Genomic DNA, 27,470 nt, shown 5'->3' with positions numbered 1-27,470 from the left:
GCAGGTACTCATCTTTTATTGATGCAAATCCAGTAGTCCAGGACAACTCAGGGCACCATATTTTCTACATTTTTTTTTTTTTTTTTATATATATACTGAACTTTTTTCAAACCATCACAAATCAGAAAGCAAGTGGGAACATCTCAGGAGCGCGAGCACACACACTAAAAATAACAGACTTGACAACGTGAGCTACAGCAGCAGGGAGTGAGAGGTCTCAACCTGAAACCTTCAAAGTGCCAAATCCTGCCCTGCACCAAGGGGTAAACCGCCTTCAAAAACAGCGCAGTATATTATACTGCAGACTTACTTAATTCTATCCTAAATTTGCTTTGCACAATGTAGCAGCAGATTAATATTGTATAGTGGGTCAATTCCTAATTTGAAGAGTTCAAAGTTACCCCTAAAATAGGCTTGCATGAACTCCATTGCAAATGGCAGAAGGCTGAGTTTATGTAAAACCACCTTACCACTTAACTGGTCTCCACAGTATGAAAAACAAGCAGGTTTCTTGAACCCTCAAAGACTGGAAGGACAAGCAAGGTTGTATTTTAGACAGGCCAATGCCTTGTGGAAGGAAGCTATTACCCAGGAGAAAATACTGGCTTTACAGATAATCCAGTGGATAATGCCTTTTCTTTTTCTTTGCAACTCTAAATGCATGGGCCAGGATTCAAAAGGGTGTGCCGCCAAAATATCACATTCAGAAATACAGGGTATTTCACAAAATCACTACTTAAAAGGGCTCTTTATTCCCCTTTTAAAGAAAGTGCAGTCCATTCATTCCATCAACCATCCAGCATGACATAAAATATATAGATATTGGTTACCTTCCGATCACACTCAAAAGTCAAGTATAAATGGAGAATGTAATATACAATATAACCTACTTTCAGTAAATGGAGTGCAGCATTTTCAAAACACACACAGTACAGAAGATACAAAGTGAGATGGACACAAAAACTACAAAGCAGGTAGGCCCAGGCAACTCTGACAGAAGAATATTTCCATTGTGCAGGGCGGGAGTTTAGCAAATTTAAATTATACAAGAGACAAGGCAGTATCCCTTGATCTTTCCAGCAAGAATAACTAGGGTATAGCACCCACAAAACAAACAATGTGCTTGTCCAACATCAGTTACAACACGTAAACATCCCTCAATTACTTAAATCTGTTAACTGCATGTTCTGTAAACTCTGGTTCCACACAGCAAGAACAGAGTTGCCTGGCCTGCACAAAGACATCCAGATGAATTGCTTCCAATGCATTCAGTGTGGTGTTTATTCCTTTAATAAATACTACAGGTTTTGTCGGCTAGAACAAGCGCCCTGGTAAATGAGGAAGCTGGTGTGAGGACTAAGAGGATTGTCTAGTGTGCCAAGAGGAGGAGTGAAAGGAGTGGGGGCCTCGCAAGCTGCCGCAGGGGAAGGGAGAGGAGGGGGGACTGGGGTGAAGGGAGTTCCCTTCTTTAGGGCACGGGGAGAACACGCATGGTGTTAGTGTAACCGGAACCTGGGCGCCAGCCAGTCAGCACGATGACCACATCGCCAGACTTGAAGAATCCACGAGCCTTGCCTGGGTTGAAACAGGGAGACAAAACAGTTAAGCAACGGTGGGATTGTATATAGATAACTAGCAACCTGTTTAGCATTGTCCGATGCAATTTGCAATGGGTTAAGGAGCTGCTTCTGAAAATATGTGGTACTTTTCTAGCTGGTGGAAGCCATGCAACAGAACAAAAGGTGCATGAAGGAAGTGGAATACCTTTTTTTTTTTTTTTTTTTTTTTTTTTTTTAAATCATAGCAGTTAGGATGCGATTTGCCTGTGGAAAATAGCAGCCTCTGGCTCACGGGCAATCTGAGAGCCACAGCACCACCCAGAAGGGAGGAGAGAGGTCAGACCCATTCAGTCAGCACACCACAATATTGCATAATATTAATTCCAGCAAACAAGGTTCTACAAACACCTTCTCATTAACACTATTAACCCTTTGCGGTCCATTTATTAAATGCGCGTTAGGCACACCATGTCTAATTTATTTTCACGCGCGCAGTTAATTTTAGACGCGCTGTTTAAAAGTATTTTTTTCCCCCCCACAGTCAAATGGGTTTAAATGGCCCTGCATATCAACAAAGCACTCACTAGGCATCTCCAGCCCCACCCCACCCTTTCGTTCGCTATAGCTTTCACCTACGTAAGAAATAAATAATAATAATAATAATAATAATAATAATAATAAATCCCGATCAATCATCTCCTGATCACTCGTTTTATCACCAAACTCCTCAATAATGCGATCCAAGTCATTATTTTATTACTATAACATCTCAAAAAAGCTCTGCAAATGTCCGTGTTCTCTGTGCGCTGACTTGCAGTCAGCCAGCTTGTTTACTTACTACCACCCCCGTTATCTGATACCAGGGCCATGTACGACTATTCATGAGATACTCTTTTTTGTTTTTGTCCCCCCCCCCCCCCCCCCGACTTGTCTCGGCTCCTGTCGTTCCCACTCGGCCACTGAATGGTTTTCGACTTTTTCTGGAGAAAAAAAATGACGAAAACCCATTTTTTGCGTTTCTATAATGATGTCGGACAGGTTCCGACAATGGACCTGATAGGAATAATTGCAATGTCGGACCAGGTCTGACAATGGACCGCAAAGGGTTAAAGTCCACAATAGTCGTCAATTTAAAAAAAAAAAAGGGGGGATGTGGGAGAAAGTTGTGTTGTCAAGTGAAGTAAATGTTGAAAGCTTGGATTACTACAGCTTCAAATAAATGCACAACTTTTAAGATGCATACTGAAACTATCATTCATTATTAAAGCAGGCGTACCGATATCCATGGCGAAGTTGACACGGAGGTCAACATCATCTGCCCACACGTCAAGGGCGGGCTCGTTGAACAGCACAGGGAAGATCCCGCGGTACAGGTGGGCCTGGCGAGCAGTCTGTCCTTGACGAGTCACAGCAATGATGGGGGCACGGGGGCGGTACCTGGAGATCAGGTGGGCAGACCTAAAGAGCAAATACATCAATATCAACCAAGAGGATTGTGCTTCACTTTAGTTGCTTAGTCACAGTCCACTGTCACCATGTGCAGGTGTATGCAAAGAACTCTAAGCCCATACCCAAAGTATCAAGAAAATACACACTTTGGAGGTACCAACAAAATCACTCGGGGAAGGAAATGAGGTGGCAATCTTATCATTCCCAATTGTTGCAATTTTGGCATTGCCCTGCCCCTGCCCTGCCCACACATTTGTCTTGAGCTCTCATTCGACGAATGATTTGGCTTTCTGTATAAAACCTGGAATGGTTCAAACTGATATGCAATAGGAAACATTTTCCATCCTTCAGATAAGACTGTCTCCAGGTTGGGGCAAGTCACACCCTCACCTACAGGCTTCCATTCTGCACATCAGTTTGAGCCCCTAGGGGAGGCTCCTGACACACTGTCTGCTCAGTGAGAGGCAGCTGTAGGAGAGCTAAACACAGCCTTCTGAAATGTCAGGGTTCAGGACTCGCGGCAAGCGTCGCTAAAGCAAGACCGCAGATGTTCAAAAAGCAAGACAAATCCCTTTCATTCAGTTTCACTGCCATTTAAAAAAAAAAAAATAATAATAAAATAAATAATCAACCCCACAACCTGAAGTTTAAAACACATGACCACTCAGACTTGCATCTTCTGAACATCTGTATTGAATTCTGACCAAAAAAAAAAAAAAAAAGGAATCTTTCAAGCAAGCAACCAAATCCTTTAACCCTGTGCAGACGAGGTCCGACAGACATGATGAGATCTATCATTCCACCAACATCTTCCTTTCAGGTCAGTAAGCATTCTTGGTTATGCAAAGCGATTTAGTATGCTTCCAGTGCGAGTGTGTTGATGCCATGGTATACAGGAATCTAAACCATAGACCGAAATGCTGCACTGCAAGTATCCATTGGCTTGGGGCTTCAATGAAATCCATTTGGATTGGGGTGTTATCCCTGCAGTTTCTCCTACAGTAAAATGTTTTCTTAATTTTTGGAGTTTACGAACATTTTAGGCTATTTAGTCTGCTGTCAGGTAATGCTTTAAAACTGGAGATTGCTGAATCTCAACAGAAAACTGCATTGTTGGTTGATTGAAGTTTGTCGAAGGGTTTTTATTGCACTTTGTACTTCTTGTATGCAGTTATGTCACCATTCCAATTAATTCTAATGCATAGGGGGATAAGGAGCTTCTTGAGGTACTGGCTGCAGACTGCTTGTGGACTCCATGAAGGCAGCTCTTACCTAGCAGCATGCAGGCCTGTACCTTACCTGCCAGTCTTTGTGAGCACGATGATGGCGCTGGCGCAGCACTTGAAGGATGACTCGACTCCGCCGATGGCGGCAGCCTCAGTTGGGTCCCGGGTCAGGGGAGACAGGCGCCGCAGCTCCTCAAACAGCTGCCTGTGGAAAATAGCGGCCTCTGCCTCACGGGCAATCTGAGAGCCACAGCACCACCCAGAAGGGAGGAGAGAGTCAGACCCACAATATTGCAGAAGCAACCAATACATTGTGATGTGGCAAAGAAATCCAATAGCTGTGAAATTTATCAGATAAACAAAATTTGGTGTTTATCAAATTAGACGTTAAAAGGAAATTTAGCTTTTGTACCTACATCCTCCACATCACAATCTATTAATACCACTGCAATAACCCTTTACTCAGGGCCTCAGCTATAGACCACCAAGCTCTCTTTGCTCACCATGCTGGGTTATTCTCACTTCCAGGAAGACTCTCACCAAACACCTTGCCTTCATTTTACCCCCTAGACTTCAGCAACACACTACTGAAACTCATTTTCAAACTTCTGAATTGGTAAATGCATTGTTGAACTAAAAGGTTAATCTAGCACTCCAAGGTGGAAACAATACTTGGGTCAAAACCCAAGCTGCAATGCTGTGGAATATAGCAGTTGCTGATAAACTGATGCAACGGTGTAGGCTGTTCAAGGCTTGGAGGGGAAGCAGAAGGCAAGATCTGTTTCTTGACAGCCAAGGACCTCTGTCTGTCTTCATACCTGCCAGACCCGGTCAATACTATGAAAGCTGATGCCAAGATCTTAAAGGATGCCTCCACGGCTCCAATAGCAATAGCCTCGGTTGAGTCAGTGGAGTGCGCGGTTATGCGGTGGAGGTCCTGAAACACCTGGCGGTGGAAAATAGCTGCCTCGGCCTCGCGAGCAATCTGCAGCCAAGGAACGGGAGTGAAGAGAGAGAACGGAGGAGAAACGAGCAGAGACAGAAGATGGGAAAGAGTGGTGCAAAAGTAGTTAGTGGAATCAAACACGTTTCATTACCAACATGCAGGTAGTTTTACTGGCCCTCTGTGCACAAAGTCAGTTTGATCTGGAAAAAAGACAAATCAGCTAAACGTACAGTATTAACCAAGTCATATAAGTATCTAGGTTAAACAATTGAATTACAACTTTAATTTACTGTTGAGACAGAATTAAACTACCTGCAAGACTATTACACATTCCCACAACTTTACAGTTGGTAAAAATATCCCAATTGAGAGTCATGCAGCTTTGTGAAAAATTAATAACTTGGTTCCATATAACTACCAAAATAAGCCCCTTCATGCAATACATAAAACGCAAATCCAAGGTTTTAGATCAAGCACACAGCAGCAAACTTTACCAAATCATCCAGACATTGCTACTGCTATTGTGCACAAACCACCATGCAATACATCGTCATTATAAATTAGTTAATTGTCAGTGTACAACCTGAATTCCTTTACCAGTTTCACACTAGGCTTGAATACAGTAGTGAGCTTTGCCATTCTAAACATTTTCAAAGCATTTGGGTAGTGAGTTCTGGACTAGTTTTCTGAAGGTAACAAACTTTGGGATTCAAAAGCAGGAGTGTGGAAACGGTATCAGTTCCAAAGCAAAACCATCAGATTAGTCAAAGCAGCAAGGACAGGAAAGGTTAGCTTAGCTTTCGAGAACAGGGGTGTTAACCCTTTGCGGTCCATTTATTAACTGCGCGTCAGGCACGCCAGGTCTAATTAATTTTCACACACGCAGTTAATTTTATACGCGCTGTTTAAAAGTATTTTTTTTCAGTCAAACGGGTTTAAATGGCCCTGCATATCAACAAAGCACTCACTAGGCATCTCCAGCACCGCCCCACCCTTTTGTTTGCTATAGCGTTCACCTATGTAAGAAATAAATAATAATAATAGTCGTACATCGATCATCTCCGGATCACTCGTTTTATAACCAAACTCTCAATAATGCGATCAAAGTCATTATTTTATTATTATAACATCTGAAAAAAGCTCTGCAAATGTCCATGATAGTCTCTGTGCGCTGACGCACTCAGCCAGCTTGTTTACTATGAACGCCCCGTTATCTGATACCTGATACCATGTATGACTATTCATGAGATACGCTTCGCTTCCCCCCCCCCCCCGACTTGTCTCGGCTCCTGTCGCTCCCACTCGGCAATTGAATGGTTTTCTCGGCTTTTTCCGGAGAAAAAACGACTAAACACCCGTTTATTGCGTTGCTATAATGATGTCGGACCCAGTCCGACAATGGACCGCAAAGGGTTAATTATATGCAAGCGTTTGACTGGAACATTAAATACACAGCCATTAGTTATTTCTGTGGAAAAAGTGAAAGCTTCAAACTAGAAGCACAGCCTCTTAAATCAGAGCAGCATAAGTAATTAAGAAATACTAGTAACATTTCTATAACAAGACATATTAATGTCTGTTTTCACAGACCCACTAATCTAGGACTACCTAACCACAGCTACAATTAGAGGAAGATTAGACTGGTGTTAGGATGAAGGGGTTAGCGCAAGAGATGCATCCTAAATAAAAAGATCCAAGTGCTGGAAAAAAAAAAAAAAAGCAGCAGTTCTCTCTCTCTCTCTCTCTCTCTCTCTCCTATTCTTTGGGATTTGGGTTTCATAAGCAAATTTCCTGAAGATTTTAGTGATTTGAATATTACTTTTGAGATGAGCCGCTAGGCTGAGGAGCCACATTATGGCTGCTTGGAACAGCATGCTCAACAAGTGGGACAGGTTGATGAGAATAACCACAGAACCGTGGCTTTGAGCTAGGAGTTTAAAATTAAGAGAAGTAACTTGCTATATTACAGCAAATGTGGGTAAACTTACATAAAAACATTTCCTATCAATTTAAAAATGGAAACCAAGCTATGGTTTGTTTATTACAAGGTGTTCATTTTATATAGGTATTTCAGTTTAAAACCAGGATAAAGCTATACAGCACACAGGATGGAAATACAGGGGACAGTATTGACTGCTTTCTAGTGTCAAGACCCTTCGTGAGATATAGCATGCCCCCTCCCCTAGAGGGCAAAGAGATCTTTCACATCCACAGTGTAATGTTCAGATATACCTGCTTGACTGTGGGTTCTTGTAAATGTTCCGATATAGCCGCTAAACTGGGGGTTTTCTGTATTAGTTTATTTAGCAGACGCCTTTATCCAAGGTGACTTGAGACTAGGCTGTGGGTTTCCTGTAAGTAAGGAGAGGGTCGTGTCGTAGTCTGTCCGCCCCACCCCAGTCCATACTCACCGCGTGCTGCATGCACACAGCCTCCAGGGGATAGTCTCCCTTGGCTGTCTCTCCACTCAGCATGATGCAGTCAGCTCCATCCAGGACTGCATTGGCCACATCACTGGCTTCTGCACGAGTGGGGCGGGGCTTCTTAATCATGCTCTCCAACATCTAGAGAAACACCCACACGATTGGGGTACCAGGTGTCAAACACTTTATTATTATGTATTTATTTAACAAAAACATATTATCCCAATTAACATGGTATATTTTGGGCCCCCCATGTCCAGTCAGGTGTAATAACAGAAGTATAACAGATTGGCTTTGCAGATTTGTATTTCCATAGAAGATAAACTTTGAAAACAAACATCCATTAAAAGACAAGCACTTTTCTAAATGGTTATCTATGCTGTGCAGTATGGTTACTGTTTGTTGGCAGGTACCTGAGTGGCACAGATGACTGGTTTGCCAGCTTTGTTGCAACGACCAATCATCATCTTCTGTGCAAGGAAGACTTTCTCGGCAGGAATCTCAATTCCAAGATCTCCACGGGCAACCATGATGCCGTCACTGGCTTCCAGGATTTCATCAAACCTGCAACACAAAGGAAGTGGCGTTACCTGCATGCCGAGCCCTCTCCCCTAGCTCCCCTCTCGGATGCTCAACTCCCTCACCTGCGCACGCCCTCGTGGTTCTCAATCTTGCTGATGATCTTTATGTTCTTGCCCTTCTCTCCCAGGACCTTCCTCACAGCCTGCACATCAGAAGCCTTGCGGATGAAGGAGGCGAAGACCATGTCTACCCCCTGTGCCACTCCGAACTGCAGGTCCTGGATGTCTTTCTCAGAGACAGCAGGCAGGTCCACCGCAGCGCCTGGCAGGTTCACTCCCTTCTTGCTGCCCAGGCTACCACCGTTCTCTACCTCACACATGACGTAGTTAGACCCTGCACGAAAAAAACACAGCAAACCAGTCTCTCACTCATTAGGCCAAACTGCCCCTTGGGCCTCAGTTCTAATCACCGAACTCTACCTACAAGTCTGTCCGCCCTCCCCACCTACTCCCACATAGGTAATATGATCCAATATTCAAGAAAATGTATACTGTTGGATAAGGTTCACTACCTTACAATTTATTTTGGCCTGTGGTTATCTAAAGAGGTAACCCAGAGAACGGGTCATGCAGACGTTGCTAGTGCCGATCCTAATGACTTCCTCCCCCCCATGCTGTTCCCATCCTCTCACCTAGTTCCTTCACCAGGAGGGAGATGAGTCCATCATCAACGTAGATCTTGCTGCCCGCCTGCACCACCTTGGTCAGGTTTTTGTAGTCGACCCACAGCGTGTTCTCATCACATTTCTCCATGAAGGCGTCGTCCAGGGTTACCTTCAGAGAGGCGCCCTTCTGCAGCTCCACCTCGGCTGTGCCACTCTGTGCAGGAGACAGCATGCCACACTCGCTCAGCAACTTGAAACACCTGCTCAGCTTGCAGGCAACACAAGTCTTTCTTGTAGAACAAACTATTTGGGTTTCCATTTAACATCTCTAATCCCAGTTCTCAGCAAATAAACATTCAACAAGTGGCTACAGTGAGGCAAAAAAGATCCTCAAACCTTAAATACTCAAATCACAGGATATACAGTAGTACACAAAATAACTCTCAAAGCCCTCCACCCCCTTCCAACAGGTTTACCAAAAACAATTCATGTAACCAATGAATTGTGTTCAACAGCAATTACTTTAATACGCATATCCTGTTTTTACAGTTCTGTAGGGCACTGCTAAAAAGCAGAACAAGAGGACTGACTGCCCAGTTTCCACTCAAACTTGCCAGTTTCGCAGATAATCAAAGCTAACAGGGCAGCAGTGTGGAGTAGTGGTTAGGGCTCTGAACTCTTGACCGGAGGGTTGTGGGTTCAATCCCTAGTGGGGGACACTGCTGTTGTATCCTTGAGCAAGGTACTTTACCTAGATTGCTCCAGTAAAAACCCAACTGTACAAATGGGTAATTGTATGTAAAGAAAAAATTGTGATATCTGTATAATGTGATAAGGGCGTCTGCTAAACAACAACAACAACAACAACCTAACAATGAACAATATGTTAATAGTAGACTGCTGGTGGAGGATGAAGTGCTAGTACTGCAGAGAGCTCTCAATAGCATGCTAAAAAATTGACCTGAATCGAATAGTCCACTCATTTTGTTTGGTTCAATGATGCAAGCATTAGTACTCACTCCCTTGATGAGTCCAGTTCTGATTTCTGGTCCCTTTGTGTCCAGTGCCACAGCCACTGGTCTGTAGAGGATGGGGTTAGCAGCAAAGCTCTCGGTTGCTTCACGCACATTCTTGATGGTGCCTTCATGGTACTGCAAGAGATGACAACCGTGTTACTATAAAAGTCAAACCCACAAGGACACACCCCTACTCATTATGAAAAAGAAATGCACTGGTGCCTTATTGCAAGAACAAACATTTCCACTTTACTGCATTTCTATAGCAGTTTATACAAAAAGTATCGCAAAGCACAGTACATAGCAGAAAAGAAAAACACCCCCACACACATTTGTACAGCATGTCACACATACAACTACCAAAGTTAGACTATTTAAATAACAGTATACACAATACAAAAGCAGCAATTAAAAGTTTACATTAAAAACACATAAAGACAAGAAAGCCATTTTATTAAAAAAAAAAAAAAAGAGCATTTAGTCTTGACTTAAAACCCAACAGTCCCAGCTTCCCTGACAAACTAAGGCAGAGCATTCTATAAAATTTAGGAGCTTTACAAGAAAGAGCCCTACCTCCTGTGTTGCTTTTGTTGACCCTAGGAATAACCAGCAGCCCTGCATCCTGTGATCTCAGATTGCGAGATACGGGGTCAATAACTCAGGTGCAAATAACTAGGTGCTAATCCATTCGGGGCCTTGTAAATTAACAGCATAATCTTAATCAATTCTATACTGCACAGGAAGCCAGTGTAAAGAGGCCAAAACAAGGGTAATACGTTCACTTTTCCTAGTTTTAGTCAGAATTCTAGCAGCGGTATTCTGAACAAGCTGCAGGCCGGATACCACATGTTTTGGGACACCAGAAAAAAGTGTATTACAATAATCCATTCTAGATGAAACAAAGACATGCATTAGTCTCTCTGCATCAGATATGGAAACAACTGGTTTAAGTTTGGCTACATTTTTAAAATTTTAAAAGAGATACTTTAGTAACTTCCCTAATACAAGTCTCTAATGATAGATCAGGGTCAAACTCTTAATTTTGTAGTTTAAGTTTTGATGAGAGACTGCAAGGGTCAAGCTCATGTTATCCCACATTTCCTTTTAGTTGGTTCTGTGATCCCACTAGCATAACCTCGGTTTTATCTGAATGACATTAGAAAATTCTGTGACAGCCAATGCTTGATGTCTGCAAGGCAAGCAGCTAATAACACCCAGGCAGAAGAAATTACTGGCTTTAGGGACAAATATTTAGAGGGCTATCTTCAGCATAGCAATGGAAGTTCACACCATGTCTGCAGATAATGTCAAACGGTAGCATATATAATGAGAACAGCAAGGGACCTAGAATGGAGCCCTGTGGAACACCAGACAACTTCCGATAATTCATACCTATACATCAGCAAATCATTTACAAAACCATATTTTCCAGCCTCTTTACACGTGAGGAAACAAACTCAGTATCGCTCATTGCATTATCTGCATGAATGCTTGCTTTGACCCACTCTCAGGGGATTAGAATTGCACTAACGGATCTGATGATGCATATCCCTTGCTCTCCTTCACTCAGTCACGCTCACAGCACACACGGCTCAAACCACCACTGCAATGCCTCTTGTACAACATCTATCCACACAAATAAACGGGGGTGGGGGGGAGGTTCTTGCCACGGTCACACTTTCTAATACAATGTGTAGCTTACTGACCAAGTTATGTTAAAGGGAGATTCCTTCCTGGCTTCCATCGTTTTGAGATATAGATATATATGTAGTAGAATTGGAGAAAAAAAAAAAAAAAAAAAACATTTTCCAACACACTTGCACTTTCATCCACTATTAGTACAGAAAAGGAGGAAGTCTTTGGAGAATCACTGTGCCAGTGGGTCTGGTGAAGCAGGGTTCAATAGACAAGCAATGCGTTGTGTACTTTGTTCAGCAGACAAACTGGCAGAGCCGTTAGCATGTAGCACTTGGCTTGTAAAGCAGAGGAAGTATAAATATAAAATCCTGCAATAGTATAATGTTAAAATCTTTAATCTGTACCCAAAGTCCAGAGAGTGTATATATAACATCTTCAAAAAGTCCCTTTGAAAACTCTAGATAAGACTGCAGTGCACTTCACAAATGATATTAAATCACGGGGATGTTGGTATACAGTCATTGTATAAAACAAAACAATTTCCTGGCATAGGTCCCTAAGCCAATTTGGAAAAGGATTCCTTTTGTCAGTGCACCCGATCCAGACAGGCTTAATGCTGGAGGACTAGATAACCTGGCAGCTTGCCACTGCTAAACTTGGTCACTCGATCCTTTTTGAATCCCCCCCCCCCCCCCCCCCCCCAGCAAGAACTACATTTACACAACTAAACATGAACAGTAGCTCCCAGCACAGAGCAAGACTAACACACACTGAACTACAACAAGGATAGAACCAGGCAATAGGCAGCAGTGGAACAAAACCGAGCTCTACTGCAGTATAGACTGGGCCGGGCTTATTCAGTCCACAACTTAGGAAACCAGTATGCTGACACACAAGTACAACAAGACTACTTAAACTGGTGTAGATAAATTCATTCAATGAAGGCGTTTGAGAGCTAATGGTTTTATTTGTATATTGAGAATTTATTTTTTATTTTTATTTCTTTTAAATGCTCTTAGAAATCATGCCACTGATATTGAAAGTGCAGATCAGGGCGTCTATAGAAGAGAGATTATACTCTGGCTGGCTGCTAGCTAGTGCTGGGCCAATGATGATAAAAAGGACAAAGTCCTCTTATAAAAATTAACCCTCCAAGTCACACAACTTTGGAATCAGGCACAGATTCCCCTCCAAGTGACAATCGAAATCCTCAATTGCACTTGCTCAATTTCGCCACAAAAAAAAAATGCATATCTTGAAAAACAGGAAGAAACAGCATTTGTCGTGTTACAGTAAGTGCTTGCGGGGAAATGAGTGTCGTTTAAAACATCCTGCAGGGTTGGCAATGATAACTGCAAGGAGTTTCAGCCTTGTGTTGTGTAACCCACATTGTAGGAGGACATTGGGAGCTAATCTTACCAGTTTATACAGTTTGAGCTCTGGTGAAGAGAACAGCACATTTCTGGAATTACACACTCTAAATCTACAAGTCAGAAGAGATGGCTTCAGTCACCTCTAGGTACCATGTTTGAATGCTTGCAGTCAATGGGAACTGAACCAGCTAGTGCATGAGTGCTATATATGGAAAGCTGTTATAGTGGGAAAAGTAAAATGATAGATTATTTATAGACTGCAAGGCAAGACTGGTAGGTCAGAGAGATTGCGTTTCCACTGCCCTTTTGAGAACATGCAGCCATCATCTTGCCCTCTACTCCTGAAATGTCAGGAACTCATGCAGACTTTTGGTTTCAGTGCAACATTGTTTGAATACCCTAGGCAAACATGCATTATATTCTGTACAGCTTGATCGTGTTTACAGTGACATTAAATTAAATTGGCAAAGCCATCTACAGAAGGGTGTTCAGTGAATGATCTACAAAAAGTTCAAAACAATTTTACAAGAGACATATCATCTTTGCTTTTCATAGTCAGTGGGCAAATAAGCAAAATGACCTTCACAAGAAGCCATTAGACACTTCCTATAGTGCAGCAAATGTAGGTTGGCAATTTATCATGGTATCTCTGCTAGTAACGTTATAGCCAAAGCCTCCTGTGTGAGAGTTGCACCATTTCATGAGCACTGCTCTAGACAGACCACGGGAGACGAGAAGGGCAACAGGGACTAGACCTATCTCCTTACAGACATGACCTTTGAGATAACAGTCCAGAAGTCAAAACAAAAAGGTCACATCCCAGTCAGGGCAAAGGGTTAGTTCTGCTGGAGGGGCCCCGCCAACACAGCACTGTCACAGATCTGGGTTCAAGGAAACCCCCCCTACTCCCCCAACACAGAAAGACTTTAACTGGGGCCCCAACACAGGGAGAATGACTCCACTAGAGGTATACAGGTGGAAAGGCCCTAAATCGGTTACTTTCTTGGGTCCCCAAGAATCAGACCTACCTCGTGAGTGCCGTGAGAGAAGTTGAGACGAGCCACATTCATTCCAGCCTTGATCATCTCCTTCAGAGTCTCCACGGAACGGGAGACCGGCCCTACGCGCACAATCAGGAGCAAAGAAAACAGTCAGCACCAACATGAACTGCACCACTTAGAAATAATGCAACAAAACCTCCACTGGTATAATATAAAAATTGAAGATGCAAAGTTGCATTTGTTTTCAGGAAACTTGCACACAAATTTACAGAGCTTCAGGTGTTTAAAGTATTTATATATTTTCACTGCACTGTCACGAGTCCTGGAATTTTAGTAACACATCCAAAGACAGCTTCATTAAAAGAGAAATTTAAGAACATGATGCAGTGTGTTTGTACAGAGCAGGCTATATCTCGTCAAGTGCCGGCTGCCAAGCAAAATTAATGTGCTGCATTTTATACTGCAGTAAAATGGTCTACAACATATCCTCATCACAATATAAAATGTAGATACACACACACAATATAAATAGAACCCTCCATGAGCAGTTACTTTCACTGGTGAGGATGGATGTAAAACTACTCAATAGCTTGTGCTAAAATTAGCACTTGTGTATTTTGACATTTTTTATATATGTAGTCCCTGGTTGAGGTGAAACCCTGCTCAGTCGTGGTCCCCAGGCAGCACTCACCGATCGTGCAGATAATGCCGGTGTTGCGGGCAGTGGTCGGCTCAGAGTCGATGTCCAGCAGACACAGGTGCTCCAGGAAGGTGTCAGCCATGGAAGCGTTGAGCTGCTGGGTCTGGATAAAGGCACTGCCCATCTCTTGGGAATGAGTCTTTGATGAGGGCATGGTCACTATTGGGTCTGTCCTGCAATTCAGAATGGGGGGTGGGGGAGAAGGTTAGCTCAACAGCTTCAGTCCAGCAACTGTCACTGTTAGAGTTCAGATCTGTGGATCTCAGTACACACAGTTAAACATTAAGAGGTTGGTCTTTGAAGGAAAGCCAGCAAACAAAAGAAACATTCTTTACATACATTTCCACAAAGTAACAAAGAAGGCAACGTGAGCTACATCCTCCATGCTCAGCCACATCTGTCCAGAAGACAGAAGACAGATTTGGGTTTTCTCAGCAGTTGTGCCAGTGTGTGTGCGCGCACACCACAAACGTTTATTTACTTCACAGAACCACTGTTGCACATCTTCCTAATGTACAGCCACAGAAGGACTGAGACTGTACTACAAACTGTACTGGGCTGACAGATTTAATTGAGCCACCAAAATTGAGCTAACTTCAGAAAGTTAGCCATGGACCATTAACCTTACATTACTGTCTCAATCAACTGACCCAATTTAAGCAAAGAGCAACATGGGGGTGGGGGATAAAAAAGGATTTATCTTCATTATTCTGGTGGTGGTTAACCCTACACAGGAACTGAAAAGGGTTGCTTCCAATTGCTGAACGAAGATTTGGCCCTTTTCAATGATCTATTCCTAGGCGTTTAAGGGTGCCATGCCAGCAGGCAGAACAAGTTTAGGCAGGAGAGATGCCAATGGTTTCTAGAGATGCACTCACTCATATAACCAATCATGGACTTTAATGCAGATGCAAACATGCACTGCAAAATGTGTTATAGTAAATCTAAAAAAGTCACCCAAGCTGCAATACACTAGTTTTGCTTTAGAAGGCAATCTATTTCAACAGAGCAGCTCATTCGTTTGAGAACAGAAGATTAAATGCATTGCAGAGTGAGCACTGATCACAGAACACAGGTTGCACTTTATTTTAAAAAAAACAACCTTGGATTCCACTTTTCATCTGCCACCCACTATATTAATTCTCATTGCAAGGTCGATGCTGGGCTGTACTAACCCAGACCTGCCTGCTGACTCAATCAATCAAGCAAGTCTATTAAATATAAGCAGCAACTCTGCAGAGGTCTGGTTACGTGGCCCAGGGTGTACCAACTTTACGAAGTCTAGGCTACACACCAATGATTTATATTACTGATGTATGAATTTGTGCTCTTTCATGCACAAGTCAGCGGTGGGTTATTTTCATTGTCAACTTAATTTCTCATACCTTCAGCTCTGATCAAAGCGCATGTTGCTGCATGCACTTACCAGTAGAAGCAGTGCTGTGTCAGATATGTAGTTCCAGTGCCTTGCATAAGTATGTAAATAATTTTGAAAAATATGTAGATTTTTTCCCCCCCATTTTGACTATTGTGTAGATCAGTGACAAAACATCCTAATTAAATCCATTTTAATTCCTGGTTGTAACAGTACAAAATGTGGAAAAAGTCCAAGGGGGTGAATACTTATGCAAGGCACTGTAAGAGCCTTGCTAGCAATAGAAAATTACATTTAACTAAAAACTTGCATGAGTTTGAATTTATCCGGAAAACCTGGTTTCCGAGATACAGATCCTAAAGAGCCTACTACAACCCCTCTGGTCTAACAGTTGGACTGCATGATTAAAACATGGGCAATCACAGTAGTCTCAGCTTTCCATCAAGGTCATTACAGTGTACCTTACCTGTAATTAAGAGACTATATTCTTCAGTCAGTTGGAGATGTTAAAATATGGAGATGAGAAGCTCAGATATAAACACACTACCAGTTCCTAGGGCAGCACATGAGACACAAAGGAGGAAGAAGCTGTAGCTCTGCCTCAGAGGAAGTGTCTGTGATGCAGTAGGCCCCCCCAAACAGCTACACTACGTGCTGCCTCTCGCGCACAGACATGACTAAGCCCTCCTCGTTTTATTACGCAACACACTTCCGGCACCAGATCCTGAGCTGCACCTTAAATCAGCTTCTATTACCTTCATGGTTCTCATCTGTATAAAAGTGCGCCTTGCAGATGTACATTTGAAAGTGGCAATTCTAGTTGTCATTAAGGAAACACTAATGTGCATTACCAAAATTGAGAAAACGAGAGAGAGAGAGAGAGAGAGAGAGAGAGAGAGAGAGAGAGAGAGAGAGAGAGAGAGAGAGAGAGAGAGAGAGAGAGAGAGAGAGAGAGAGAGAGAGAGAGAGAGAGAGAATTACTACGTTAGGATTGTATACCAGAAATCACAGCAAACTGCACTGCAGATGGCATGAATTACATAAGCTGGTAAATTTCCACTGCTCACTGGCTTCAGTCTTCCAAGGCTAAATGAGAAACAGGAGGGGAAAGTGGTGAAGCTGAATAGAATAGGTTTTCCCCAATAAGAATTACTACGTTAGGATTGTATACCAGAAATCACAGCAAACTGCACTGCAGATGGCATGAATTACATAAGCTGGTAAATTTCCACTGCTCACTGGCTTCAGTCTTCCAAGGCTAAATGAGAAACAGGAGGGGAAAGTGGTGAAGCTGAATAGAATAGGTTTTCCCCAATAAGCCCTGCATGCTCACCAAATAAAACTACATGAACAGGTGTAGCCTACAACTGAGGGCTAGACTCAAAAGCAGTAATGCAATTAAACTACGATGTTGCTCAATGTTTGAATACATTTTATCAAAAGGTACAGGACACTCCTTTCTTTCAAACAGCAACAAGGGCAATTTACTTCAGTGCCAACTAAACACCAGGGTTACCATTAGGAACAAATTATACTTTACAGCTCTCAATGAAGCAATGGGTCTAAATAATTGATAGTCTATCAGGATAACATTATTCCACGCGCTCACCTCTGTGGAAATGAAACACTTCTTTAACCATCATACAGGTAAATCATCTGCTCAATACAAAGATCTAAAGACAGCATGTTCAGACTGCATTGTGTAGAGAATGAATGCCAGATGGTAGTCAGTTCTCTTAGAAATCAAGACTGAAAGGAACACAACTCCCAGGGAAGGAGAAATAGGCCAAGATGATCACGTAACTAAGAATTTGAAAGTAGAACAGGTTTCTTAGCGGTCCTGTGAATTAATTCCAACACTGGAACATTAGTAGGGAATTATATATAATATATATTTGAAAGTGTACAGAACATTTTGGACCACACACACAAGATAATATGGGTACAACCATCCACAGACAAACACTGGGTAAATGCTAGGGACTGTCTGTTTTAGGTGGGCGGGCTAATAACGTCCTTATTTTTGTGGTCCTGCTTTTCAGACGCCGTCAGGGTATTTAACACATGTAAGAAAAAAAACCCACAAATAACGTAACTTTGACACAGAGAAATTTAAATTGAAAACCTCAAACCGTTAAAATGACTTCCATATACGTGAATACAATATTGTAACAGCCCCTGGTCTTGAGGCTCAAAGCAGGAGACAGATGGGATTCAGGAGCTAACAAAACTACTTAAATTAAAAACAGGGTACGTGTTTGGGTAAGGACCACACCATAAACAATAAACTCTTCCTTCTGTCTAACCTAAAAACCTGATCACTTTCTCGTTTGCTCTATTCTACACACACAGGGTCCGACTCCATCAGTCCCCTCACACACAAAGAAGAGAGCAGACCCCTACTTGTGAGGGGGAGGCTCTAGATGACATGGTCCTTACCCAAAAGTGGCTCACACACCAGTGAGATAACGTAAAAGGCACAGGACCAGACGAAAGACAAAACAAGTCTCGAGGACCTGAACCCATCCCTAGTAAATGCACAAAGTTCCTATTAACCACATGCACATGAAGGGCAGTTGAAACAGGAAGCTTGGAAAACAGTCCAAAATAGGACTTGCTCCTAAGAACCCAGCTGTACTGTGTGCAACGGCTTTCACAGAAGCATTCACAGAAGTTGGTTGCTACTGTAGCAAGTCTCAACTTCCTAATCACAAAGGGGAGCACCTGGCTTTACAGTACATTTGTGCAGGAGGAAGTTGCTTCAGAAAGATTTCTAAACATATACTAGCAGTTGAATATTTCATAACTGAGAACCATCCCCGAATCATACAACTGGCAAACAAAGGTTTGTGTGGACTGCAAACAGAATGTGTCAGGTATAAATGCGTCAGGCAGCTAAACAAAGTCTCTGAAGGTTAAAGCCCTTGGGGGCTGAACTCACAGGTGGCCTGAATGCAGCACAGGATTACCTGTAATCAGCACAACTCCTTCCTGACCAAGCACAGCATGAGCACTTCCATTCCTGGAGAAGATATGCTGGCTGTCACATCTCACTGCATTAGACTGCCCTTAATCATACAGCAGCATCACATTCAATATTGTGCATCAGAATAAGGGTCCTAGGGCTCAAGCTGCAGAACAGCACCTCTAATCTATTTGTGCCTAAATATGCATTGGTTTATTTTATTCTTACTACAAAAGGGTTTCAAACATTTAAACCCAACACATTTGGCACTATTGGTAAAATGACAGTATTTACATTATAGGTACTTGTTCTATACATTCTAATTTAACAATTTGGACACATGCATGGTACATAAAAGCACACAGCGTGGGCTCAGACGGGGCTATCTTCCAGTGGTCTCCTAGGCTGTAAAGGTTACTGCAGCATAAGCTGTGGGCAGTGACTAAGCAGTACAGTACGTGAGCAGACTCACATCTCACTGCAGACGCGCCATCTCTATTCATACACAGACAGCCAGATAATCCTGAGGAATTCACCAACCTGATGCAAATACTGTATAAACACACAGGAGCAGAACTGCACAGCATCCCAGGAGGAGAGTCTACATTAGTGTGCTGTACTGCACAATGTTAGCAAACCACAGATTTAAAAAATCACCTCGAGCAGCAGACCAGCACCCCACACATGATGCTTTTTCACTCCTTTGACCAACTAGTTTAATAAATGTTTCAGGAGAGGATCACCAGCAGCACAACAGAACACAACTTTCAACCACTCAATCCATTTAGCAAAATACAGCATTTCCTTTATTACTTGAAAAGCAGTATTGCTTAAATAGGGAGAAGTAGATTGTGATTCTTTATAAATCACTACATTTAAATGAAAGTGTAGTTAATTCCTTACACAGCAAGAAACAGCCTTGCAGTTCCCCGACAGCAATCGGGTGTCGGTAACATGACCTTGTATAGTCTGTGCAATGTACCCCAAAAACCAGAATAAATGCAGCATACAAGGTCACCAGAACACATTCCACAGGGTATAGTGTAGAAGTGGATTAAAATGAATGCAACAAATACAAAGTAATATGTATCAAGAGATATGAGAAACACAAGCAATCCAAATAGGCTTATCAGAGACTGACGCAAGTATGTGGATTTTTCTAAATATAAAAATTGCAGGTTAGAGACCGATTGCACAGATGGAAATAAGCCTTATTGCATAGCAGTTTCACCCATTCCAGGTTTAACTACGAGCTTGATTAACCACAGTGTGTATAGGTACAGGGTCCTCTCCTGTTCTCTCTCTACACCCGCTCCCTGGGCCCCCTCATCGCATCCTATGGTTTCTCATACCATTTCTATGCTGATGATGCTCAGATTTTCCTCTCCTTCCCCACCTCTGACTCCACCATCTCCTCCCGTATCTCTACCTGTCTGCTATTTCCTCCTGGATGCACTCGCATCACCTCAAACTCAAGCTCTAAATCTGACCTCCTTTTCTTTCCCTCCTCCTCTGATCTCTCTATCTCTGTTCCTCTGGAATCTACCACACTCTCTCCCTCTTCCTCCTCTAAGAACCTTGGAGTCACCCTGGACCCCTGCCTCTCTTATTCCCAGCACATCTCCACTCTGGCACGCACCTGCCGTTTCTTCCTGAGTAACATCCGAAGAATCCGACCCTTCCTCGCCAACTATGCTACCCAGCTCCTGGTCCAGGCCCTGGTACTCTCCCGCCTAGACTACTGCAACTCCCTCCTGGCTGGCCTCCCTGCGTCCGCCACCCGTCCGCTCCAGCTCATCCAGAACTCTGCTGCCCGTCTAGTGTTCTCTCTGCCTCGCTTCGCCCACGCTACTCCACTCGCTCCACTGGCTCCCGATCACCGCTCGCATCCAGTTCAAGACTCTTGTACTAGCCTACAGATGCCTTGACCAGACCCTCATCTCTCCCTACACCCCCACTCGATCTCTCCACTCCGCCTACACTAGAAGACTGGCTCTACCTCCTCTACGCTCCCCTGCCTCCAGAGCCCGCTCCTTCTCCACCCTTGCTCCGCAGTGGTGGAATGACCTTCCTACAGATGTCAGGACTGCCCAGTCCCTGACCACATTCCGGCACCTCCTGAAGACTCACCTCTTCAAACAGCACCAGTAGAACTCCTCTGTTTGTATCCTGGGACACTATCACCCTTCATTTAAATGTGCTTTATTTTGCTCTTATCTGCCCCCTATTTTACTGCATTTAATCCTGTACTTCAGAATACTGTAATCTGCCAAGTGTTTAACCTGTAGTATTTTGTATTTAATCATATCCTGATGTAACTATCACTATTTAATCATATCCTGATGTAACTATCACTATTATCTGCTGTATTATTGAATTGTGGTTTGTCACACTTGAACAAAAGTTATTGTATATCTGGCTCTTATTGTATTACTTGTATTGTAACACTTGAAATGTATTTTCTTACAATTGTAAGTCGCCCTGGATAAGGGTGTCTGCTAATAAATAAATAATAATAATAATAATAATAATAATAATAATAATAATAATAATAATAATAATAATAATAGGTAACAAGTTCAGATGTGCCTTATTAACTTAGTAAAACCTGGAACGGATCATACAGCTATGCGACAGTCTTATTTCCATCCTTTGATCTAATCAAGACATGTTGTATCAGAAAGCCAAAGATGGCAGGGAGTTTGTCACTGATGTAATAAAGGCAGTTCAGACTTTGAACTATTACAACCTTGCTTCTGGGGGGACCTTGACCACACCTTTACCTCAGTTCCTTTTCTTTCCCATGAATCCTGGAAGAAGTAGCACAAAGATTGTACTGTTCCAGTGGTGACGTGGTACACATGCATTATTAAAAAACACAAGTATCCCTTTACAATGCAAATGTGAATTACAGCTTCCCAGGCAAAGTGTTTCATTATTCACTAGCACTGCAATGCATGCAGCAAGTGTCCCCTTTGGAGACGGTCAGTAAGTTACTGTACTTTGCTCCGTTTCACAGTAAACTCCTGACTTTGAGATGCAACTAATTCAGGAAACAGTAAAAGTGGAAATTCTTACAGGAGATTCTGGTATCTGTACTGAAAGCAGTTGACACCTCCCTGACTTCACATTCTAAATCACAAGGAGCTTAGTTGGATAAACAGTGTCTTGGAGGAACAATTCCTTGAAGGTCAGTTAAAGTCCTACAGATCCAACAATGCCTTTTAAAAAAAAAAAAAAAAAAAAAAATCATCTATTTTATTTTTTTTTTTATTTAAGTTTATTGAAAATTTATATACAAAGTGAACAGAAAGACACTGGAAAAATTTCCCTCACCCCACCCCACCTCAGTCTAAAATAAAAAAACAAAGAGGTGCTAGGGATACTATAGCGAGAAACTAGGTCCTGGAACTCTAGGATAGACTCCTGACCGGCTACATCGTTCAACACGTTTATACCCCTCCGGGCCCAAGAGTCCAAGGAAAGGGGTTTACCACCAGATAAAATATTAACATTGTTCCAAATGGGTGAGTGTCTGTGCCACTTAATATTAAGACCCAAAGTTCTTTCCACTGCCCGGAAAGTTTGCACAGTGTAAGCGATTATGGGGCCATAGTGCAGGGAACACCTTTTGTAAGTAAGGCCAAAGAACAGTATATCTTGTATTCTAATTGGGGGATAATATTTCCTGTTCTATTTCCTTCCAAGATGCCTGCATAGTTGGGTTTATCCAGTGGTTTAGTGTACGTAGTAAGAAAGACCAGTGATAAAATTTAAAATTTGGACAGGCCCAACCGCCTTGTGCTTTACTGCGTTGTAATAAAGACCATTTAATCCAAGAGTGTTTACCATTCCAGATGAATTTTCTCAACAAGGAATCAAGTTTTGACCAGTAACCCACTGGTGGAGGCAATGGGAGCATTGAACTAATAAAATTAATACGGGGGAGAATGTACATTTTAATCGAGGCAATACGGGCAGGAACTGAAGCTGGTAGAAGCATCCATCTGTTCAAATCCCCCTCAATTATTTTTAGCAATTGTTGATATGGAGGGATGTATCTCAATGCCCAAATAAGTTACTTGATGCGAGACTGGAATGATGGGGGGGATATTAATTCTGCCTGCCTCCACGTTGAGTAGCATTAACACTGATTTTGACCAGTTAATTTTGTAACCAGCTATTAAGCTGAAATTTTCAAAAATCTGAAGTATATTTGGAAGAGAGCGCTCTAAATCAGACACATATAAAAGTGTGTCATCGGTGTATAGTGAATTTGAGTGGCAGGCCGATCCAATTTTCACCGGTGAAACTAAGGAGCTTTGGCGGATAAATTGGGCTAAGGGCTCTAGTGACAAGTCAAAAAGTAGAGGGGAGAGAGGGCACCCTTGTCTGGATCCACGAAAGATACTAAATAAGTCTGAAAGGCTTCCACCCGTGAAAACTCTTGCGGAAGGGTTAGAGTACAGAACTTGTATCATTCTAATAAGATTTGGACCGAAAGCAAATTTCTTTAAAACGCACCATAAATACTGCCATTCCAAACGGTCAAAAGCTTTTTCAGCATCGAGAAATAAAAGCCCACTCGGTGAATTCAGTTTTTCAGCTTCAGCAATAACATGCAATAAGCGACGGATATTGTCAGATGCTAATCGACCCTTAATAAAGCCAGTTTGGTCAGGATTAATCAAACCATTGATAACTTTCTCCAAACGGCGAGCAATAACCCGAGCGTACATTTTCATGTCAGCATTGATTAAGGAAATAGGCCTGTAACTTGCGCATTCCTGGGGATTCTTGCCGGGTTTAGGGAGCAATGTGATTAGGGCAGTATTATAGTCTCTGTGAAAATGACCCTTTGCGATTGCAGAATTTATGGAGGATAACCAGATTGGGCCCAGAGTATCCCACAAAGTTAGATACAGCTCAGCTGGCAAACCATCAATCCCAGGGGAGCTGCCTTTTTTAGTGGTTTTTACAGCTTGATGTAATTCATCTATTGAGATTGGAGAGTCTAGCTGCTCTGCCTCCTCTGAAGAGATGTTACGAATATTCAAATCCTCTAGGAAGGCTTGGCAGTGGTCAGGGGAGAGCTGTTTGTCAGAGGAGTATAATTTTGCAAAAAAGGATTTAAATGTTATTTTATTTATATTTTAACATTAAAGTGTTGTGCCCCGCCCCTGTATTTCCAACCTATACATAAAATGCATTCCCTGTAGTACTTCTGTGCAAGAGGCTGCATGCAATCACAGGCCTCAGCAGGGCTTCTTAATCCTGTACATGCGCTCACATCATAGACGCACATACCTGAGAGCTGGATTTCCTCCAGATGCTGAGCAGTTGTTTCACTCCCTGTCCTTTACCTAGCAACCCCAGTCTCTAGCTCTCCAGATTCCTCAGACACAGCGAGGCCAGGCCAGTGCCTTACTGTCTCCACCTACCATGAAAAGACTATGCACCTTCTTCACAGCACTAGGGATAAATCCTCTCACCTTATCCTTAACCCTCTAACCCTATAGAACGCCTACATTCTCAGAACACTAAAGACAATTATGTAGCTGATCCTACAATCCAAATCAAGAGTGACTTGAAGGGAGCTTCCTCCCTTGAGTCCTTCTTAAAGTTACCTACCAACTTCCAATAAATGGCCTACTTGCAGTTGGGTATCAGCAAGGTAGTCTGGGTGCTGGGTAAGAGTTAAGGCTTGGATGCTACAGTAAAGCATGCAAACACATTACTGTTCATGAACAGGACCAGGTGCCTTGTTAACAGAGGTGCTGTGCTTTCAGAATGTACTACAGGACATTACTGCAACAGGAAACAGGGACACTATTGATCAACAGTGAAGGGAAGGAAAGGAGTCTGGCACACCACAATCCTGGCAAGGTCACACACAAAAAAAAAAAAAACCCTGACACATAACTCCCAACCAAGCACACAACATCTGAATCACACTGAGAAATTCCACTTCAATAAAACTGGATGAGGAGGGGGAGGGGGGTTGATCAAACAGCAAATTCAACCACAGCCCCCTTACCCGATATATCCCTGCTACTCACTCAGTTACCTACCACATTACTCACTTCAATACAAAACAACGTGGCACAGGAACAGTTCATTTTCACTGGTGTATCAAAGAGGTTCCATCAGCAACTCAAACTATACTGCCTCTTTCTCCAGAAAACTAGTCACTTCGCCTCATATCAGGCACAAGTTACTGTAATATCAAGGGCACCAACACAAGTGTTTATAAAACAATGCAAGATGGAGTCACTACCTCAACGTGTTGTCATGTGACCAGAGGAGTTATTGAAAATATGAACTTGACCTCTCCAAAGGGTTAATGACAGCAGTTGAAAAGCATAAGCTCTTCACATGGATGTTTAAAAGTCTTGATTTGCTACCCCAGTATCGGCTAACTTTGCTTAATGTGGTTTTAAGTTTCTTGTTACAATATTGTTTCTCAAGACTCCCCCTCCCCTGTCCTCCACACCAGGTATTTTCCCAGTGTACTGGTAGCAATCAATTTAGAATCGTCAGAACGGAGCCCGAGAATAAATCAATAGCTTGTCCTTCGATGCAAGAGTACAGTCAATCTCCACCCAGAGACCGTGGATGAATCACATGCTCCTAATCCAAACCGACTGCACTGCAACAGCCAGGTCTCTTACTGATGAGCAATGACACGCTTTCCCGTTTTAAATGCATACACATTCACAGAGATTGTTTAAAGGGCTGTCGTTTTGGAAAGAAACATTACACAAATAATCCTACTCTTGGAAGCCATTAAAAGGTACACATAATATACCGCGATAGTTTGGATCATTCAGTACAGAAAAGCAACCGCTGACGTACAGCTTAAGGAGGCATTACAAACAAAAAACAGCACCTCAGGAAATCGGAACGCCCTATTCCTACACAGCCCTGCTGTGCGTATTAACGACAAGACAAATGACTTAAGAACTTCAAAGGCTAGTCAAACTCTTACAGAACAAAATCAACAAGTCCTATATCACTGCAGTGCAATTACCGGCATGATAGGTCATTAGAATGACCGCAATAGTCCTACTAGACTGAACCAACCTAGGAGGCTGTGTGGTCCAGTGGTTAAAGAAAAGGGCTTGTAACCAGGAGGTCCCCGGTTCAAATCCCACCTCAGCCACTGACTCATTGTGTGACCCTGAGCAAGTCATTTAACCTCCTTGTGCTCCGTCTTTCGGGTGAGACGTAGTTGTAAGTGACTCTGCAGCTGATGCATAGTTCACACACCCTAGTCTCTGTAAGTCGCCTTGGATAAAGGCGTCTGCTAAATAAACACATAATAATAATAAACTGGCCCTCAACTACCACATAATTGGGTAGGGGAGCTAGATTGTGCTGGGGATCAAAGAGCTAGATATTCTTGTGGGGCCATCCTTAACGGTTTGTTGTCTGTAGCTAACCCAACTCTGGCTTCTAAAATTAGGTAGGCCAGTGGGAGAATTAAAGTTGAACATTTATTAAGATTGCAGTCAGTTACATTTCTGCATTTAGTCTGTGAGCTGAGCAGTAGCACATTGTAATAAAAGATACCGTATATACAATGTTTTTACCCCAAAGCACACACGTTTCGTTAGGGGTAGTGAGAACACAGCTGAACTGAAATATGGGCTGATAGTCATTGGTCTGGCAGAGGAATATAACATCTACAGATTAATCACCTCCCAATTGTCTCAGTACAGCTAGCTCAAGCTGCCAAAGACTGCCATGGCCCGCATAACTAAATGTGCTGCATAGAAAAACTGTCCCACTGTGCTGGAAAAAGGGGCCGTAACGGGCATCTCCTCACATCACCCCACACCGGCGACTCGGGGGCTCCAGTGACGCACTTAGGTTTAGAGTTGTATCATCCACTGCGTTTATTGAAGGATGAATGGTAATGCTTGTTATCTTTTCAAACAAATCTCAGAAACTGTACCAGCTCCGCAGAAAAATAGACAACCAGTAATACGTGATTTGAAATAATGATGCGAGATGTAATTGTGCGCACACACCCACCACGTAAAATAACGAATTTTACGCCGCATAACAACCGTTACCATAAATAACATTCAGAACTATGATGCTTGGCGGTACGAATGAATTAACTGAATCATTTCAAAACAAGTTAAACGTTATTACCCCTACCACGTTACATCTTTTCCTTTTTAATTACACTACAGAAACCTCCTGGTAGTCGCCCCCTAATTGGTACCCTCTTTTAAATCTAAGTTTCCTCCAGCAATAGGATGCTACGCAACTCCTATAACTTTTCAACACTCACCTTCTCTCGATGCGCTCTGCTGCGGACTGATGCGCTGCTTCGACAACCGGCTCAAGATGACCTACCCGTGCTACCGGGTCTACTTTTCAGTTTCACTGATATGTATGAATCCGCACACTAACAGACACTAGAAACGGCAACCTCTGGTATTACCTTCCACGCACTCTACTTTTGCCGACACACTAATAATGAAAACATTAAGGAATTGGGCCAAGGAGAAAAAATGTCAGCGGAAATTAAAATATAAAGGTTATTTTCAATAGAGGAAGGATCCACTGCAGGGGCTGCGTTGCGGACTTTAGTCAGCCAAT

General features: G+C 42.7%; 1 protein-coding gene across 2 annotated transcripts; it reads right to left on the bottom strand.

Annotated features, from left to right (window-relative positions):
- Window positions 1-27,295, bottom strand: LOC117427963 (pyruvate kinase PKM). Of its 2 annotated transcripts, none has more exons than XM_034046402.3 (11): window positions 27,160-27,295; window positions 14,509-14,690; window positions 13,845-13,936; window positions 9,809-9,940; window positions 8,817-9,003; window positions 8,248-8,518; window positions 8,017-8,167; window positions 7,592-7,744; window positions 5,053-5,219; window positions 2,836-3,017; window positions 1-1,575 (listed from the first exon to the last, which is right to left on the bottom strand). In XM_034046402.3, the coding sequence occupies exons 2-11, from the start codon at window positions 14,669-14,671 to the stop codon at window positions 1,469-1,471; spliced, it is 1,605 nt and encodes a 534-aa protein (XP_033902293.1). In that variant the 5' UTR covers window positions 14,672-14,690; window positions 27,160-27,295; the 3' UTR covers window positions 1-1,468. The 2 variants fall into 2 exon arrangements, with proteins under 2 accessions (XP_033902293.1, XP_033902294.1); XM_034046403.3 differs by lacking the exon at window positions 5,053-5,219 and adding an exon at window positions 4,308-4,474.
- Window positions 27,296-27,470: the final 175 nt, after the last annotated feature.

Source organism: Acipenser ruthenus, chromosome 21, assembly GCF_902713425.1.
Source record: "Acipenser ruthenus chromosome 21, fAciRut3.2 maternal haplotype, whole genome shotgun sequence".
Taxonomy (NCBI): domain Eukaryota; kingdom Metazoa; phylum Chordata; class Actinopteri; order Acipenseriformes; family Acipenseridae; genus Acipenser; species Acipenser ruthenus.
This window is presented reverse-complemented; position numbering and strand designations above follow the sequence as displayed.